This window comes from Mauremys reevesii, linkage group 15 (assembly GCF_016161935.1).
Source record: "Mauremys reevesii isolate NIE-2019 linkage group 15, ASM1616193v1, whole genome shotgun sequence".
NCBI lineage: Eukaryota > Metazoa > Chordata > Testudines > Geoemydidae > Mauremys > Mauremys reevesii.
Window position 1 is genome coordinate 2,446,402 of NC_052637.1, and position 18,668 is coordinate 2,465,069.

Consider the following 18,668-nt stretch of genomic DNA (forward strand, 5'->3'; position numbering starts at 1 on the left):
GGCTGTTCCTCAGGGAGAGGACTTTACAGGACAGTGCGGGGAAATCCCCCAAAGTGGCCCCTTTAGTTCTGCTCTTTTTCTAGCATTTGCCTCAGAGATACTGTTACTGGGAGGGTCTGAAGAGCCTGGGGAAATCAGGGGGTGACATGGACTGAAGCCCCTTCTGTAACCTCCCCCATCACCCCGACAGGCTGAGGAATCATGTCCATGTTTCAGTCCAGATGGGCCCGTCTTCCAGGACGCAGGGAAGGGAAATGTCTGTGATGGAGCCAGCTGGGGTAGGAGATTTTCAGGGAGCTCCTGGAGACGGGCAGGGAGGAGACAGGGTGTGATAAACCTGCTGATTTTCTGAGTAGGCCCATTGGTGATGGGGGAGGGGAGACGGGACATTCCCCCATTTCTCAAACAGGATACAACCCCCTTGCACTGGGCTGGGAACATTTTCAAGGCTCCAAGCGCTGGAGTGAGACCCCACTGGTTAGAGGCTGCTGTGAAATACGCAGGGAAGCTGTTGGGATTCCTGTCCCTGTCCCTGGCTCAGAGCTCTGCTTCCCGTATCAGCCTGTGGCTGGCAGGTGTGTGGGAAATGAGAAGACCCTGCCCTGCTCCGTGTGCTGGGGGGGACAAGGAGCTCTCACCTTCTCCCACCCACTGAAGCCTCCTGGCTACTCTGAGTAGGGTGGGGGTGGGATTCTGCAACTCTGGCCCTTCCAGAACTTCCACTTCTTTATCCTTCCTCCCATGTCACTACTGGGATTGTGGCAGAAGCAGCAGATAATGACTGGGGCCTTCTGGTGTTTCAGATGCCGGTGACCTTCGAGGAGGTGGCTGTGTATTTCACCCAGGCGCAGGGGGCTATGCTGGACCCCGCTCAGAGAGCCCTCTACAGGGACGTCATGCAGGAGAACTATGAGACGGTGACCTCGCTGGGTAAGGGATTCCCGTCCCCTCGATTATTGGAAGCTGTGGGGTCTACATGTTTGAATCTGGTCATGTTCTTCCCATGTCAGTTAGATCAGAGGTGAGAGGGTTCCATAATGCACAGCTGCCTTGTGAGAGAGACTTGCATCTCTGTGCCCTCTCCAGTGGGACATGGGTGTCAAAAACCAATGGACAAGCTAAACCATCCCCACTGCTCCAGCTTTCCAAGGGGCATAAATCCAGCATTGTCCTGTCTGTGGTGTTTCTCGGTTGCACACACAGTCCCTGTTCACCTCCCTCGTTGGGACTAGCTCCAGCCCTGTGGAGGGCCCTGGGCTCTGTAGGTTTAGATAGAGGCAGGGGTTTAAGGCCAGAGGTGTGTGTGAGTCAGCAAGGCCCCCAGAGTGCACAGATCCTGGGAACGCCTAGTGAAGGTGTAGAAATAATTCAACTCACCTCCCCAGACAATTTCCTCTGTGCAAGGGGGCTCAGTGACCATTTTCCCATCCTCTTGGATTCCACGTTCCTCCAGCAGAGCACAGGGACAGGTTCCGCTCACGGAATGTCCTTTCTGACAAATACTCCACCAATGCTCTATGCACCCTGATCTGGTCAGATTTCACCCTCTGCGCAGGATTCCCTATTCCCAAACCTGAGCTGATCGCCCGGCTGGAACGAGGGGAAGAGCCGTGGGTGCCGGATCTTCAGGCCTGCAAGAAAAGAAGGCTTCCGAGATGCCCCCATACAGGTGAGAACTGACATAGAAACCATCTAGGGAATGAAGGAAAAAGTTGAGAATCCCCAAATATGGTGTGAGTTAGCACCTTCAGTTCTTCCTCATTTCAGCCAGGACAGGGCTGCAGTCATCAGATATCGCTCACGCCATTCCACCGAGCCTCCTACCTGCAGGAGTTTGCTTCCCAGCTTTCCTTCCCTGTGAGTGTTTGGGTGGGATGTGGAGGTGGAGTCCAATTGCTCAGTCTTTGTGTTGGGTTTTCCCTCTGTGCTATTCCTCTTTCTCCCCAGCACAATGACTCCTGTCTGGATTGTGTCTCTCCCAGCAGGTGCTGAGCGAGGGAGTGAGAATGAGGAGGGGAATCATCATGAGGAAGTTCCCGGGGAAGTGCAACCACAGGGCACCTTTGTGGAAAGAGCTGAAGGGAATTTTCCCCAGTGCTTGGAGCAGGGAGAATCCTGGGGAAATTGGCACAGGTCAGAGAGGCTTCTGGGAAACTATCCAGGGAAGAAAGTGGATGAATCTAGTAATGGTGGGGGAGGAAAGGAAGATCCCAGAGCGCAGCAGACAAATCCCAAGGAAGAAACACCCTGGCAGTACCTTCAGTGTGGGAAAGGATTCACTGTGAGCTCACAGCTTGTGACACATCCGACAATCCTTACTGGAGAGAAACCCCTTCAATGCTTGGACCGTGGGGAAAGCTTCAATAAGCTCTCCGATGTTAATAACCACGGGAGAAGCCACAGTGGAGAAAAACGCTCTCAATCCCTCGAATGCGGGAAATGTTTCATTTCAAAGACACAAATAATTAGACATCAGTTAAGCCACACAGGGGAGAGACCCCACAAGTGCTTGGATTGTGGAAAAAGTTTCATAACGAGGTCACACCTTGTTGAACATCAGGCAATCCACACAGGAGAGAGACCCCACAAGTGCTTGGACTGTGGAAAAAGTTTCATAAGAAGGTCACACCTTGTTCAGCATCAGGGAATCCACACAGGAGAGAGACCCCACAAGTGCTTGGACTGTGGGAAAAGTTTCAGAAGAAAGTCAAACCTTGTTAAACATCAGGCAATCCGCACAGGAGAGAGACCCCACAAGTGCTTGGAGTGTGGGAAAAGTTTCATACAGATGTCACACCTTGTTAAACATCAAGCACTCCACACAGGAAAGAGACCCCACAAGTGCTTGGAGTGTGGGAAAAGTTTCATAGAGAGGTCAAACCTTGTTAAACATCAAGCACTCCACACAGGAGAGAGACTCCACAAGTGCTTGGAGTGTGGGAAAAGTTTCATAGAGAGGTCAAAACTTGTTAGACATCAGGCAATCCACACAGGAGAGAGACCCCACAAGTGTTTGGATTGTGGGAAAAGTTTCATAACAAGGTCATACCTTGTTCAACATCAGGCAATCCACACAGAAGAGAGACCCCACAAGTGCTTGGAGTGTGGGAAAAGTTTCATAAGAAAGTCATACCTTGTTAACCATCAGGCAATCCACACAGAAGAGAGACCCCACAAGTGCTTGGAGTGTGGGAAAAGTTTCATACGAAAGTCAAACCTTGTTGGACATCAGGCAGTCCACACAGGAGAGAGACCCTACAAGTGCTTGGAGTGTGGGAAAAGTTTCAGAAGAAAGTCACACCTTGTTGAACATCAGGCAATCCACACAGGAGAGAGACCCCACAAGTGCTTGGATTGTGGGAAAAGTTTCATAACAAGGTCATACCTTGTTCAACATCAGGCAATCCACACAGGAGAGAGACCCCACAAGTGCTTGGACTGTGGGAAAAGTTTCATAGAGAGGTCAAACCTTGTTAAACATCAGGCAATCCACACAAAAGAGAGACTCCACAAGTGCTTGGAGTGTGGGAAAAGTTTCATAAGAAAGTCACACCTTGTTGAATATCAGGCAATCCACACAGGAGAGAGACCCCACAAGTGCTTGGACTGTGGGAAGAGTTTCATAGAGAGGTCAAACCTTGTTAAACGTCAGGCAATCCACACAAAAAAGAGACTCCACAAGTGCTTGGACTGTGGGAAAAGTTTCATAAGAAAGTCACACCTTGTTGAACATCAGCCAATCCACACAGGAGAGAGACCCCACAAGTGCTTGGACTGTGGAAAAAGTTTTATAAGAAAGTCACACCTTGTTAAACATCAGGCAGTCCACATAGGAGAGATCCCACAGGTGCTTGGACTGTGGGAAAAGTTTCAAACGGAAGCCAGACCTCATTATACATGGAGGAATCCACACGAGATGTAAACTTCTGTGACAAAAGGCAAGAAAGGGTTAAGCAACTTGCATGTAATTGACTCAGATTCAACTTTTATAGGGAGGTTTTAAAAGTTTGTCCACCTTAGATAATCTAGAGTTTGAAATGTAAATGTGTATTTTTAAAGACTTGGAAGAAGAGGTCAAGTCATGTCTGAGTAACCTAATTGCCTTCTTTCAGGAGATAACTGGCTCTGTGGATGAGGGGAGAGCAGTGGATATGTTATTCCTTGACTTTAGGAAAGCTTTTGGTATGATCTCCCACAGGATTCTTGCCAGCAAGTTGAAGAAGTATGGGCTGGATGAATGGACCATTAAGTGGATAGAAAGCTGTCTAGATCATTGGGCTCGGTGGGTATTGATCAATGGCTCCATGTCTAGTTGGCAACCGGTATAAAGCAGAGTGCCCAAGTGTCGGTCCTGGGGCCGTTTTTGTTCAATATCTTTATTATTGATCTGGAGGATGGTATGGACTGCACTCTCAGGAAGTTTGCAGATGACACTAAACTGGGAGGAGTGGTAGATACGTTGGAAGGTAGGGATAGGATACTGGGGGATGTAGACAAATTAGAGGATTGGGCCAAAATACATTTTATGAGGTTCAACAAGGACAAGTGCAGAGTCCTGCACTTAGGACGGAAGAATCCCATGCACTGCTACAGACTAGGGACCAAATGGCTAGGCAACAGTGCTGCAGAAAAGGACCTAGGGGTTACAGTGGACCAGAAGCTGGATATGAGTCAACAGTGTGCCCTTGTTGCCAAGAAGGCTAACAGCATTTTGGGCTGTATAAGTAGGGGCATTGCCAGCAGATCGAGGGACGTGATAGTTCCCCTCTATTCGGCATTGGTGAGGTGTCCAGTTTTGGGACCCACACTACAAGGAGGATGTGGAAAAATTGGAAAGAGTCTGGCAGAGGGCAACAAAAATGATTAGGGGGCTGGAGCACATGACTTATGAGAAGAGCCTGAGAGAACTGGAATTGTTTAGTCTGCAGAAGAGAAGAAAGAGGGAGGATTTGATAGCTGCTTTCAACTACCTGAAAGGGGGTTCCAAAGAGGATGGATCTAGACTGTGCTCAGTGGTAGCAGATGACAGAACAAGGAGTAATGGTCTCAAGTTGCAGTGGGGGAGGCCTAGGTTGGATATTAGGAAAAACTTTTTCACTAGGAGGGTGGTGAAGCATTGGAATGGGTTATGTAGGGAGGTGGTGGACTCTCCTTCCTTAGAGGTTTTTAAGGTCAGGCTTGACAAAGCCCTGACTGGGATGATTTAGTTGGTGATTGGTCCTGCTTTGAGTAGATGACCTCCTGAGGTCCCTTCCAACCCTGATATTCTATGATTCTAAGAAGGGTAACTGTAGTAGTCTATGTTTAGCTATCCAAAGGGTTCCTGTGTTCTGTTCACTCAAAGATCAATAATTCAGCGATTATACCCGTCACCCAGGCCACCTTCCCAATTCTAGCCCAGTCTCATTAAATTTTGCTGGGGGTTGGGGCTGAAAGATCGAGGGAACGTTTATAGCTGAAATCACCAAAATGTGTTTTGCAAGGTTAGTGTTAATCGGATCTGTTCCGCTCTCCTGCTCGGACATTTTCTCTGGGGATCCCGGAGACGGAAAGAAGCAGGTGTTACCATCTTGGCTACCAATCCCCACGGTGACTCTACACTAGCAATTCTCAAACTGTGGGCAGAGCCTCCCAATGGAGGCACAGGAATGTGTCAAGGGAGGCGTGATCAGTGTGGGTTGTTTGTTTTTTAAAGAGCACTGGCTCTCGTCCCCAGGTGGCTGGGGCTCATGAAGGAGGAACAGGCCCATCTGGGAGGTGGGGATAAATGCTCAGGCTCTCAAACCCAGGTGGAGCAGCAGCACAGAAGTAGGTGTCAATGGGGTGATAAGTCTGCTGTGAACAGCGATATTGAGGAACATCACTTTTCACGTGGCCACCCGCTGTGCTGTGCTGCTATTGGAGGGCTTCAGAGCTGGGTGCATCACCAGCAACTACTCTGCTGTTAGAGCTGGGTGGTGATATATGTGCTTGTGAGGGCGGGGGCGTAAATGACCACAGACACAAAGTGTGCATGTGGAGGGGAGGGAGAGTGGGGGTGCTGATGAAACACCTTTGAGAAATACTGGTCTACACTATTATGGTCACCAATTTTTACAAAATGATAAATCTTCTCCAAAGTATGTCCTGTGAGGTATCATAGGAAAAGCCATCATCTGCGGAATATTATTGTCCCATTAAAATGTGCCTATCAGCAATGTCCGTGGAGCTCGGAGAGTTTGCTGTATGTTTGTTACATTCTGTAAAGCTGGAAAACGCCCACAAACGAGCTCCCCAGAGACAGTGGCACCTGCACAGCAGCTAGGTGCTAAGTGGCCAGTAATTGCTCAGCCGGCCATTCACGAGCTGTGGAGCTGGGAACAAGAGAGTTCCAATTCACCGGAAGGACGGCTGGACGCTCACTTAGGCCACAGACTGATTGTTGCCTGCCCCCCGGCTGGGGGGTGAACCTCACATAGGAGAGTGGTACAAAAGAACAAGGGAGAATTGTCTCCATTTTTACCTCTCCTCTCCCATCTTTACAGAAGTCAACAATATGCCTTGAAGGGCAACAGGGGCCTTTGAGTGGGGAGGACGGACCAAGGCTGGAAGGAAATCCAGCCTGGGTACTCAGAACTCTGAACTGCCTACTACAGCGGGTGGGGTGCGAAAACCTGCTTGCTTTGCATTTTCCTTAGCTTGGTAAAATTTAGGATTTAAAATGCATGTTTTAATTTTGTAGTTTTAACCGGTTCTGACCTTTGACATCCTTCTTTCTTGTAATCCCTGAAAACCCCCTTGCTCCAGTTAGTAAAGTGGTTTTAGTGTTTTGTCTGGACCCATGTGTTTTCATTGGAGTGTTTGGGGGATTTGACTGGAAAGAACAAGGCTGTGGCCTAATCCGGCCCCTTTGTGGGAGTGACCAACTAATGATTGGGTTTGTCCAGCACAGTGACCAGACTGAGCTGTCCAAAATGCACATTCCCGGGGCGCAAGGCTGGGAGGAGAAAACTGGCTGTTGTTGCTGTGTCGTTCGGTAAGTTCCTGAGTGTCTGGCTAGTCGCACTCAGTACAGTGCAGCCAGGAGTGACTTTGAAGGCTGGTGGCTGTGTGTGAGCAGAGTGTGGAGGGGTTTGTTGTTCACACAGGGAAGCAGCAGGATGGATTTGATTTAAATAACTAGTCAGGAAGACTCAATTTAATCATGGTTTTCTACATAAAAATGTATTCTTGTTGGTTGTTATAACCTTAGTACATATTCTTCACAAGGCAGAGATAGATGTAGGTTTCATTTTTGGAAGGTACACACTATACATTTTTAAACAGTGATTTATTTTTAAAACTTTTCAGATGAGTTTTACAGCTATATCAGAAAATAAATGATTGTTTGGTTATTTCATTTACCAAAGATCATTGAAGCAAATATTTATGAAGTCACTGGGAGGTGAACTATCGCCAATTCAAGAGGTTAATCATTAATATTTGGAGGATTTTCTTGCCAGGCTGTATTAGGAGGAGAACATCACCAAATAGACATTTAAATTGCTTTATTTAATTAAGACTGTAACGTTAAGTATTCCGGATTTTTTTCCCTTCAGCAGCAAACATAATATTTTAACAAAAAAACATATGACCCTCACTTCTCATATTTATCTCCAGACTTCTCCTTGTCCAGATCTATTCTGCCCCCAACAATCTTCTATTCATTGAACTTTTTGAAACTTTTCACTTTTAAAGAGAGGTAAGGGGTTGACCCTGTGTACACAAATTTGCAGAGGGACAATAGAGTTGAGGTCTGTTATTTCTCACTTCTATACATTATTTATTTATTTAAAAACATTTTTGCTGTTAACAAGCATGTTACCTCTGGAGACACAAATCCACAATTTGAGAACTGCAAAACAGCATCTCTGATGGTATCTTCTAGACTGAACACTGAGTCCCATTGGGTAGATAGAAAAATTAACCTAAATAATCTATACAGAAGTCTGTGGAACACCATAAGACTGGGTCCCTAAGCCTGTAGAACTGATGAATGAAATTGTTTTTAATTGTTCACTTTTTAAATGTAACTTCATAAGTAAAGTTTATGAATGAAACAACATTCATTCATAAAACCGGTTACCCCAATAACTGGCTAATTGAGAATTAAGATGCTTGTTAAGAGTCATAGCTGTTCAGCCAGTTCCCATTGTAAATTTCACTGTCAATCCAATTCCTGCGTAAATCACTGAGACTTGAATGATATCACTCTCCTGAGGATAACACAGTGAGATACAGAATGAATGTTGTTTGAATGCCAGCAAACTCTGGGACCTTATGCTGCCAGGCTTTGTCATGCAATGATACCGGAATTCTTGGCTACATGCATGGTGTGGTCAAGTGTCCTACCATGGAGGACGGAATAAGGCTGCACTGCCCAGAAACCTGCCAAGGCTTTTGGAGTACCTCCAGGTGAACTTCATGGAGATGTCCTTGGAGGATTACTGCTCCATCCCCAGACACGTTAACAGACTTTTCCAGTAGCTGTACTAGCCACGAATGCATCCCAAGTCCTCAGGGCAAATTAATCATTAAAAAACACTTGCTTTTAAACCATGTTTTATATTTACAAAGGTACACTCACCAGAGGTCCCTTCTACTGCTTCATGGTCCAGGATACTGCCTTGGGAGGGTACTTCATTCAGGCTGAGAAAAAGATCCTGGCTGTTGGGGAGAATGGAGTGCTGTGTGCTTTCCGCAAGCTCGGCCTCCTCCTCCTCCTCCCCTTCTGCAGAATCCTCAGGCATGGCTGAGATTACCCTGGCCTCAGAATCCACGGTCAGGGGTGGGGTAGTTGTGGCAGACCCCCCCTAGAATTGCATGCAGCTCAGCGTAGAAGCGGCATGTTTGCGGCCCTGCCTCGGATCTTCCGTTTGCTTTTTTGGTTTTCTGGTAGGCTTGTCTGAGCTCCTTAACTTTCACGCAGCACTGTAGTGAGTCCCTATGGTGGCCTCTCTCCATCATGGCCTTGGAGATTTTTTCAAATGTTTTGGCATTTCATCTTTTGGAACGAAGTTCTGCTAGCACGGAATCCTCTCCCCATATAGCGATCAGATCCAGTACCTCCCATATGGTCCATGTTGTTGCTCTTATTTCGATTCTCGGACTGCATGGTTACCTGTGCTGATGAGCTCTGCGTGGTCACCTGTGCTGATGAGCTCTGCATGGTCACCTGTGCTCTCCATGCTGGGCAAACAGGAAATGAAATTGAAAAGTTCACAGGGCTTTTCCTGTCTACCTGACCAGTGCATCCGAGTTCAGGTTGCTGTCCAGAGCGGTCACAATGGTGCACTGTGGGATAGCTCCCGGAGGCCAATACCGTCGAACTGCGGCCACACTAACCCTAATTCGAAATGGCAATGTCAATTTCGGCGCTACTCCCCTCATCAGGGAGGACCGCAGTAATCGATTTTAAGAGCCCTTTATGTCGAAGTAAATGGTTTTGTTGTGTCGACGGGTGCAGGGTTCATTCGATTTAACGCTGCTAAATTCGACCTAAACGCGTAGTGTAGACCAGGCCAAAGTTTCAAAAAGTTGAATGAATAGAAGACTGTTGGAGGCATAATACATCTGGACAAGGAGAAGAAGTCTGGAGATAAATGTGAGAAGTGAGGGACATCTGCTTTTCTGTTAAAATATTATATGTTTGCTGTTGAAGAAAAAAAAATCCAGAATACTTAACGTTGTTATTTTAGTTAAATAAAACAATTTAAATGTCTGTCTGGTGATGTTCTCCTCCTAATACAACATGGCACGAATGATATAACCAAACAATGAAATAACCAAATGAAATTACATGAAATGAAGTAACCAACCAACCATTCATCATACCTTCTAAAAATGAAACCTAAATCTATCTCTGAGTTGTAAAGAATATGTTTTAAGGTTATAACAACCAACAAGAATGGCCTTTTATGTAAAAACCCATGATTAAATTGAGTCTTCCTAACTAGTGATTTAAATCAAATCCCCCCTGCCCGCTGTGCTCTTGCCCCCGGCCTCTTCATTCCTCAGGGGGGCCCACAACTCTGGTTCAGGCAGCCCAGACAGCTCCAACTTTTGCACCAGTGCTGGTAGGGTGACCGGATGTCCCAATTATATAGGGACAGTCCCGATATTTGGGGCTTTGTCTTATATAGGTGCCTATTACCCCCCATCCCCGTCCTGATTTTTCACACTTGCTGTCTGGTCACCAAATGCTGGTAACAGGCGCCCAGAGATGCTGCAGCGCATTGGGTTGATCGCTAGGACCCAGGAGAAGCTGGGGGGGGGGAGCGATCGCTGGGCTCAGGCCCGGCCGCAGGAAGTGACTCGCAGCTGCTGCGGTGACTTTGGCACCTGGCGAGATCATCGAGCCCCGGGGGGCGGCTGGTGCTGGGAGCCCGGAGCCCTGGCTGCAGCCGGGAGAGGGGAATCTCCAGCAGGGCCCTTCCCGCTGCTCCTCAGGAGCTTCTCCCAGGGCAGAGCCCCCAGCCTGGCCAGGGCCCCTGCTCAGCCTGGCCCCTGCCCTGGGCGGGGGCCCCACTCGGAGGGAAGGTGAGAGAGACCCGCCACCCCCCATCACCCCCGGGCTGCAGGGGGAGGTTTGGCCCCAGGCTGCTCCCAGCGGAGCTGGCTGCGATTCCTGCCCGGGGCCCGGGAAAGCTGCCGCCAGCCCTGGTGTGTGGGGGGTCAGGGGGAGCCTGGCTGGGCCATGCTGGGGGCTGGGACAGAGGCATGTCGGGGGGACTGAGGGAGGAGAACCGGGGTACAGGCCCTGTCAGGCAGGCTGCAGGGGAAAACCCAGGCATAGGGAGGAGCAGAGGGGATAAAAGCTCCCCCAGATGGGCTGAGCCAGCTGCAGTGGTTGCAAAATTGTGTGTGTGTGGGGGGGGCATTAGGGCTTTTCCTCCCCCCTTTCCTAGGCTTTTAGCACCCATTTCCCAGGGCCGTGTCCTTAAAGGCCCAGTGCATCACAGTGCCCAGACACGGCCACGCTCTCCCCCCCCCTCCCCCAAGATGTTACTGATCTCTTAGAGGACACTTGATCTTGTGAACTATTTACAGACACACACACCCGCCCCCCCAGAGCTCACTGTCACACCTGCTTTGAGTGTTTAAAAGAATCCAGGTCTCAGTTCCTGTGTCTGCGTAAAGCCGCTCAGCGCTTCATCCGTGTGTCCTCGCCACTGTCCCTGTTCCCCTGAGTTTCACTCCTCTTGGAATCCAGGCTGGGCAGTTTCACTCCTTTACATTAGTTCCTTATGAAAATATTATTTTTCATACGCTGAGTCCAAAGGCGGGCTCCCGGACCACGAAGCCTGAGAAGGCACCTCTGATGAGTGTACCTTTGTAAATACACTACAGGGTTTAAAAGCAACGTGTTTAATGATTCATTTGCCCTGAAGACTTGGGATGCATTCGCGGCCAGTACAGCCCCTGGAAAAGTCTGTTAATGTGTCTGGGGATGGAGCAGGAATCCTCCAGGGACATCTCCATGAAGCTCTCCTGGAGGTACTCCAAAAGCCTTCACAGAAGGTTTCTGGGTAGGGCTGCCTTATTCCATCCTCCATGGTTGGACATTTTACCACGTCAAGCCAGAAGCAAGTAGTCTGGAATCATTGCAGCACAAAGCATGGCAGGGAATGGGCCTGGGCTTTGGTCGCATTCAAGCAACACTCGGTCTTTATCTCTCTGTGGTAGCCTCAGGAGAGTGATATCATTCATGGTCACCTGGTTGAAATAGGGGAATTTGTTTAAGGGGACAGTCAGAGGCGCCAGTTCATGCTGAGCTGTTTGCGTTTAGCTGAAAGGGATCACCCCTGATAATAGCCACGCGGTGTGGGGAGGGGTGAAGGGATCAGCCCAGAGAATTGGGTTGGGGGAGGGTTTGTGCTGCACATCCACCCGAAAACCGCAGCCCCTGCTTTTAAATGGCCAACCCAAGTGGTATTGGTTGCTATGGGAAAGGAGGGTGCTGCAGTTCAAAAGCATTCCCATATGTTATGGAGGAAGAAGCCAACCCCACGTACCCTTTGGCTTACCATGGCTGCCTGCAAACCGAACTCTATTGCCCAGCCGTGTGTGATGTGTCACACCATACCAGCAAGCACTTGATATAAAAGGCAAAATGCGACCTTGTACCTAAAGCACATGTGCAGTCTGCTGAGAATTGCTTGATTCACTGTGAAAGAGTCTCCCTTTTCTTTTCTGAAATGTATCTTTTAAAATTCTACTCTCCCTTTTTTTCCTCCCACAGATGCAAATGTCTATCATCTCCATCCCTGAGGTTATCGCAGATTAGAAGGCAAAAACAAACAAAAAAACGCACTCGTGATGACATGTTTTCCTAGCTCATGCAGTCCTCCCACACTGATAGAGCACAGTTGAATGTGTGGAGGCAAACAATGGCAGAGTCCAGGAAAGCATTAAGTGAGTGCAATGAGAGGAGGCAGGAGCTCAGAGAGAGGAGGCAGGATGCGATGCTCAGGCTAATGGGGGAGCAAACGGACATGCTCAGGTGTCTGGTGGATCTGATGCGGGAAAGGCAGCAAGAGCACAGACTGCTGCTGCAGCCCCTGTATAACCGCCTGCCCTCCTCCCCAAGTTCCATATCCTCCTCACCCAGATGCCTAAAGGGTTTCCTCCCTGCACCTTGCGCTGGGGGCGGATTTGCATGGCGACTGGGAACTGAGAGGTATTCCACAATGCCTGCGGGTAGTGGGGACCTGTGGGGCATTCCCCAGTGCCCGGGAAGAGTTGGGAGCCATGGGCCCACGAGAATTGGGGATCATTGGTGGATTCCCCCACCTCCGTTGGTGGTGGCTTGCAATCTGCGGGGTGTGTTTCACGACGGCGGAATGAAACTTCCACCACACGTGAGGCATTTATGAAATTGTGGCCAGGGTTCCAGGGATCCACACTGCAATTGTTCAAATAGGGCAAACTGCAAAGAATGGGGACGACAATCCTCAAAACGGGGGGATATTGCAATCCTTAGAGTCACCAAGCCAGCAACAAAGCAGCTCCTGCAATACCTTGCTGCTACACAGAGGCCAAAACACAGCTCCCTCCCAGCAACCCAGCCTTGGGCTCCCTCCCAGACAGCCCACTTCAACAAGATGGGGATTGTGGAAAATCTTATTCATCACATTACAAAGTTCCACCAATCCCAAAGGATGCTATACACTATCCACCGAGTTAAGGAATACTTCAGTTCTGACCCAAATACACACTTGCAGCCAATTCTTATTAACTCAACTAAGATTTATTAAAAGAAGAAACGAGAGTGTGTGCTGCTTAAACGATCATTATCCATACAGCGATGCAGAGAGTTCTTAGGTCAGTTTCACTGTAGAGATGATGCTTTAGAATTGCAAAGAGTCCTTTACAGAATCATTTCATCAAGTTCTAGTCCAATGTCCAATTTCAATGTCAGGGTGGTCCAGAAGGGACTGGAGATCTCTGTCTTCTGACTCTCCCTTCCCCACCCCACCCCCAAAAAAACAACAAAACCTGCTTAAGCAGATCAGAGACAAAAGGATAATTTTTGCAGCATCTAGACAGCACACAGTCATTGGCTGAACAATAGGCTTTTGAAATAACCTATTTCCTAAACATCACTGGTAATTAATTACATGGATTAACATGAGGTGATTCTCCATAAAGCAGTTCATAGACAGTTTACCACAAACTTTCAGGAGACAAACAGTGACATTATTACAGCCAAGTTTTGTCTAAATGTTAATATTCCTTTTTGATCTCTGAATTCACAGAATACAGCCCTAGACAGGAACTGTTTATTTCCATTGTTAACCTCTAACAAGATACAGCTAAACAAAGACTACTACAGTTACCATCTTCTTCCATGTCTTTAACAATACACGGTTACCTCTCGAAGCTCTAGTTTATCTGAGGAGGACACACTTTTCTAACATGTCTCTAAAGGTTGAATCTAGGTCAATTACATGCAATTTCCTTAAAACCTTCTGTCCCTGCATCAGAGAAGTTTATAAGTGAAATTTCCACACAATCTAAACACTTGTGAGATCTCTCTCTCTTGTGTGGATTCTCTGATGTTTAAAAAGGCGTGACCTCCATATGAAACCTTTTCCACAGAATAAACACTTGTGTGGTCTCTCTCCTGTGTGGATTCTCTGATGTATAAGAAGGTCTGACCTCCGTATGAAACTTTTTCCACATTCCATGCACTTCTGGGGTCTCTCTCCTGTGTGGATTGCCTGATGTTTAACAAGGTCTGACCTCCGTATGAATCTTTTCTCACAATCTAAACATTTATGGGGTCTCTCTCCTGTGTGGAATACCTGATGTTTAACAAGGTCTGACCTCCATACAAAACATTTTCCACAGACTAAACATTTATGGGGTCCCTCTCCTCTGTGTAATGCCTGATGTTTAAAAAGAACTGACCTCCGTTTGAAACTTTTCCCACAGTCCACGCACTTGTGAGGTCTCTCTCCTGTGTGGATTCTCTGATGTTGAATAAGGTCTGACTGCCATACAAAACTTTTTCCACAGACTAACCACTTATGGGGTCCCTCTCCTGTGTGTAATGCCTGATGTTTAACAAGATCTGACCTCCGTATGAAACTTTTCCCACAGTCCAAGCACTTATGGGGTCTTTCTCCTGTGTGGATTGCCTGATGATTAAAAAGGTCTGACCTCTGTATGAAACTTTTCCCACAGTTGAAACACTTATGGGGTCTATCTCCTGTGTGGATTGCCTGATGTTTAAGAAGGTCAGACCTCTGTATGAAACTTTTCCCACACTCGAAGCACTTATGGGGTCTCTCTCCTGTGTGGCTTAGCTGATGTCTAATTAGCTCTGACTTCCAAAGGAAACATTTCCCACACTTGAGGCATTGATAGGGTTTCTTTCCTGTGTGGCTTCTCCCATGGTTATTCAGGTCTGAGTGATTATTGAAGTTTTGTCCACTGTCCAAGCACTGAAGGGGTTTCTCTCCAGTATGGATTGTCTGATGTGATCTCAGAATGAATCCTTTCCCAAAACTGAGGCATTCACAGCATTTGTCTTCCTTGGAATTTGTCTGCTGGGTTATGGGATCCTTGTCTCCTCCCCTATAATTAATAGATTCATCCACTTTCTTTTTTGGGTGGTTTTCCTGCAGCTTCTTTGACCTGTGCCAATTTCCACAGGTTTCTCCCTGTTCCCAGCATTGGGAAAAATTCCCTTCAGCTCTTTCCACAAAGGTCCCCAGTGGTTCTGCTTTCCCAGGAACTTCCTGATGATGATTCCCCTTCTCGTTCTCACTCCCTCGCTCAGCACCTGCTGGGAGAGAGAGACGATCCAGAAAGGAATTATTTTGCTGGAGAGAAAGAGGAATAGCAACAAGGGTGAACATGACACAAAGACTGAGCAATTGGATTGTGCATCTACAACCCACCCAAACACTCACAGGGAAGGAGAGATGGGAAGGAAACTCTTGCAGCCAACAGGCTGGGTAGAAAGCCATGAGTGATATCTGCTGACTACTGCGCTACCCTGGGTGAGATGAGGAAGAACTGAGGGCGCATCATATTTTTGGGATTCTCAAGTTTTTCCTTCATTCCCCATTTCTGAGTCAGTCCTCACCTGTGCGATCACCTCTCAGGCTCTCTCTTTCCTCGCAGACCTGGAGATCCGGGACCCACGGCTCTTCCCCTCGTTCCAGGCGGGAGATCAGCTCAGGTTTGGGAATGGGAAATCCTGCTCAGGGGGTGAAATCAGACCAGATCAGGGTGCATGGAGGATTGGGAGCGCATCTGTCACAAAGGACATTCTGTGAGCGGAGCGTGTCCCTGTGCTCTGCTGAGGAACATGGAACCCAAGAGGACGGGAACGTGGTCACTGAGCCCCCTTGGGAGAGGCAGATGTCTGGGGAGGTGAGGGGAATTTTTACACCCTCACTAGGAGTTCCCAGGATCTGCCCAGTCTGGGGGCCTTGCTGATGTACACACAGCTCTGGCATTAAACCCCTGCCTGTTTCTAAGCTGTCTCAATGGCAGGAGCTATTCCCAAGAAGGGCGGTAAATAAGGATTGTGTGTGCAAATAGGAATCAATACAGAAAGGACAATGAATGAATTCTGCCCCTTTGAAAGCTGGAGGGGTGGAGATGAGCTGGCATGGCCATAAGGTTTTGACACCATGTCTCACTGAAGAGGACACGGAGATGCAAGTCTCTCTCACATGGCAGCTGTGCATTATGCAGAACATTCTAATCGAGGGGACAGGAATCCCTTACCCAGTGAGGTCACCGTCTCATAGTTCTCCCGCATGACGTCCGTGTAGAGGGATCTCTGAGCGGGGTCCAGCAGAGCCCCCTGCCCCTGGGTGAAATACACAGCCACCTCCTCGAAGGTCACCGGCATCTGGAACAACAAGAGTCCCCCACTCAGCACCTGCTGCCCCAGCCACAATCCCGCTAGTCACAGGAAAAGGAAAAAACCTCAAAGCTCTGGGAGGCCAGAGTAGCAGAATCTGACCCCTATCGTTCAGAGCAGCCAGGAGGCTTCAGGCGGTGGGAGAAGGTGAGAGCTCCTTGTCCCCCCAGCACACGGAGCAGGGCAGGGTCCTCTCATTTCCCACACATCTGCCAGCCACAGGCTGATACGGGAAGCAGAGCTCTGAGTCGGGGACAGGGACAGGAATCTCAACAGCTTCCCTGCGTATTTCACAGCAGCCTCGGGCCAGTGGGGTCAGGCTCCAACCCTGTGCATGGGGGTCTGTCCTGTTTTTGAAATGGGTGAATGTCAACAGTGTGCCCTTGTTGCCAAGAAGGCTGATGACATTTTGGGCTGTATAAGTAGGGGTGCTGCCATCAGATCAAGTGATGTGATCACTCCCCTCTATTCGACACTGGTGAGGCCTCATCTGGAATACTGTGTCCAGTTTTGGGACCCACACAACAAGAAGGATGTGGAAAAATTGGAAAGAGTCTGGCGGAGGGCAACAAAAATTATTAGGGGGCTGGAGCACATGACTTATGAGGAGAGGCTGAGGGAACTTGGATTGTTTAGTCTGCAGAAGAGAAGAATGAGGGGGAATTTGATAGCTGTTTTCAACTATCTGAAAGGGGGTTCCAAAGAGGATGGATCTAGAGTGTTCTCAGTGGTAGCAGATGACAGAACAAGGAGTAATGGTCTGAAATTGCAGTGGAAAAAGTTTAGTTTGGATATTAGGAAAAACTTTTTCACTAGGAGGGTGGTGAAGCACTGGAGGTGGAGGGTTACCTATGGAGGTGGTGGAATCTCCTTCCTTAGAGGTTTTTAAGGTCAGGCTCGACAAAGCCCTGGCTGGGATGATTTAGTTGGGGACTGGTCCTGCTTTGAGCAGGGGGTTGGAGTAGATACCTCCTGAGGTCCCTTCCAACCCTGATATTCTATTATTCTAACCTTGAAACTTCTGTCTTTTAGTGAATATTTGGGAACCAAGTTCTATATTCAAATGAGACATGAGAAAAAAACACTAGGGTGCTAGATAGAGAAAATAACAATTACCTAAAGCAAAGGAAACTGAAGGAGTTTTCAGACCAGCCTATGAACTCAGTCAGCACTGAACTCAAATGACAACATTGCAATAGAAACAGGAACTGTTACAGTGTCACCCTGAGATGTGATCACAACTATTAATATTTCCCATGATTATTTGCCATTAAAAATATGAATTCCAGGGCACAGTGATGTTCCTCCGCACAACACTAATGGAGTTGAAGATGAAGAGCTCAGAGTAATGAAAAGAATATTTTCATAAGGAACTAATGTTAAGGATCAGAGGGGTAGCCGTGTTAGTCTGGATCCGTAAAAGCAGCAAAGAGTCTTGTGGCACCTTATAGACTAACAGACGTTTTGGAGCATGAGCTTTCGTGGGTGAATAGCCACTTCGTCCCATGCATCCAACGAAGTGGGTATTCACCCACGAAAGCTCATGCTCCAAAACGTCTGTTAGTCTATAAGGCGCCACAAGACTCTGCTGCTTTTAACGTAAAGGAGTGAAACTGCCCAGACTGGATTCCAAGAGGAGTGAAACTCAGGGGAACAGGTAGGGTGAACACACAGCAAGTGTGAAAAATCGGCTCAGGAGGTGGGGGGTAATGGGCTTCTATATACAAAAAAGCCTCAAATATAGTGACTGTCCCTGTAAAATCAGGACATCTGGTCACCCTAGGAACAGGGACAGTGGCGAGGACACACGGGTGAAGCGCTGGGCGGCTTTACGCAGACACAGGAACTGAGACCCGGATTCTTTAAACACTCGAAGCAGATGTGACAGTGAGATCTTTGTGGGGGTGTCTGTAAATATTTTACTGGATGAAGTCCCCTCTAGCAGCTCAGTAATATCTTATGGGGGACGGGAGCAGCCCTAGCCAGCGATGCACTTTAAAGACACGACCCTGGGAAATGGGAGCTGAGCTCCTGAGAAAGGGGGGAGGAAAAGCCCCCTCCCTATTTTTGCAACCACTGCACCCGCCTCAACCCATCTGGGGGCAATGTTTATTCTCTCCCCGCTTCATGCCTGAGTTTCCACTTCCGCCCTGTCTGGCAGGGCCTGTGCCTCGGCTCCCCAGCCCCGCCCCCACCGGGGCTGGCGGCAGCTTCCCCGGGCGGGAATCGCAGCCAGCTCCGCTGGGAGCAGCCTGGGGCCAAACCT

General features: G+C 48.3%; 2 protein-coding genes across 4 annotated transcripts in view; one reads left to right on the forward strand and one right to left on the reverse strand.

Moving 5' to 3' along the window:
- LOC120382873 (zinc finger protein 501-like) overlaps positions 1-18,668 on the reverse strand; it is a 106,577-nt gene that overhangs the window by 78,660 nt on the left and 9,249 nt on the right. The window contains exons 2-3 of one of the 3 annotated variants that reach the window (XM_039500313.1): positions 15,614-15,727; positions 13,258-15,307 (exon numbers count right to left, since the gene is read on the reverse strand). The exons of 1 other annotated variant lie outside the window; for it this stretch is intronic. In XM_039500313.1, the coding sequence (XP_039356247.1) occupies positions 14,034-15,307; positions 15,614-15,727 (1,388 nt within the window). In that variant the 3' untranslated portion in view covers positions 13,258-14,033. Of the gene's footprint in view, positions 1-13,257; positions 15,311-15,613; positions 15,728-18,668 lie in introns of those variants that run through there. One more of the 3 variants, XM_039500312.1, reaches the window with a different exon arrangement.
- On the forward strand, positions 880-6,544 carry LOC120383447 (zinc finger protein 250-like). The gene is made up of 5 exons (XM_039501601.1): positions 880-930; positions 1,556-1,669; positions 1,983-2,925; positions 3,085-3,281; positions 6,525-6,544. Exons 1-5 carry the CDS (start codon positions 897-899, stop codon positions 6,542-6,544), a joined length of 1,308 nt encoding a protein of 435 aa, XP_039357535.1. The 5' UTR covers positions 880-896.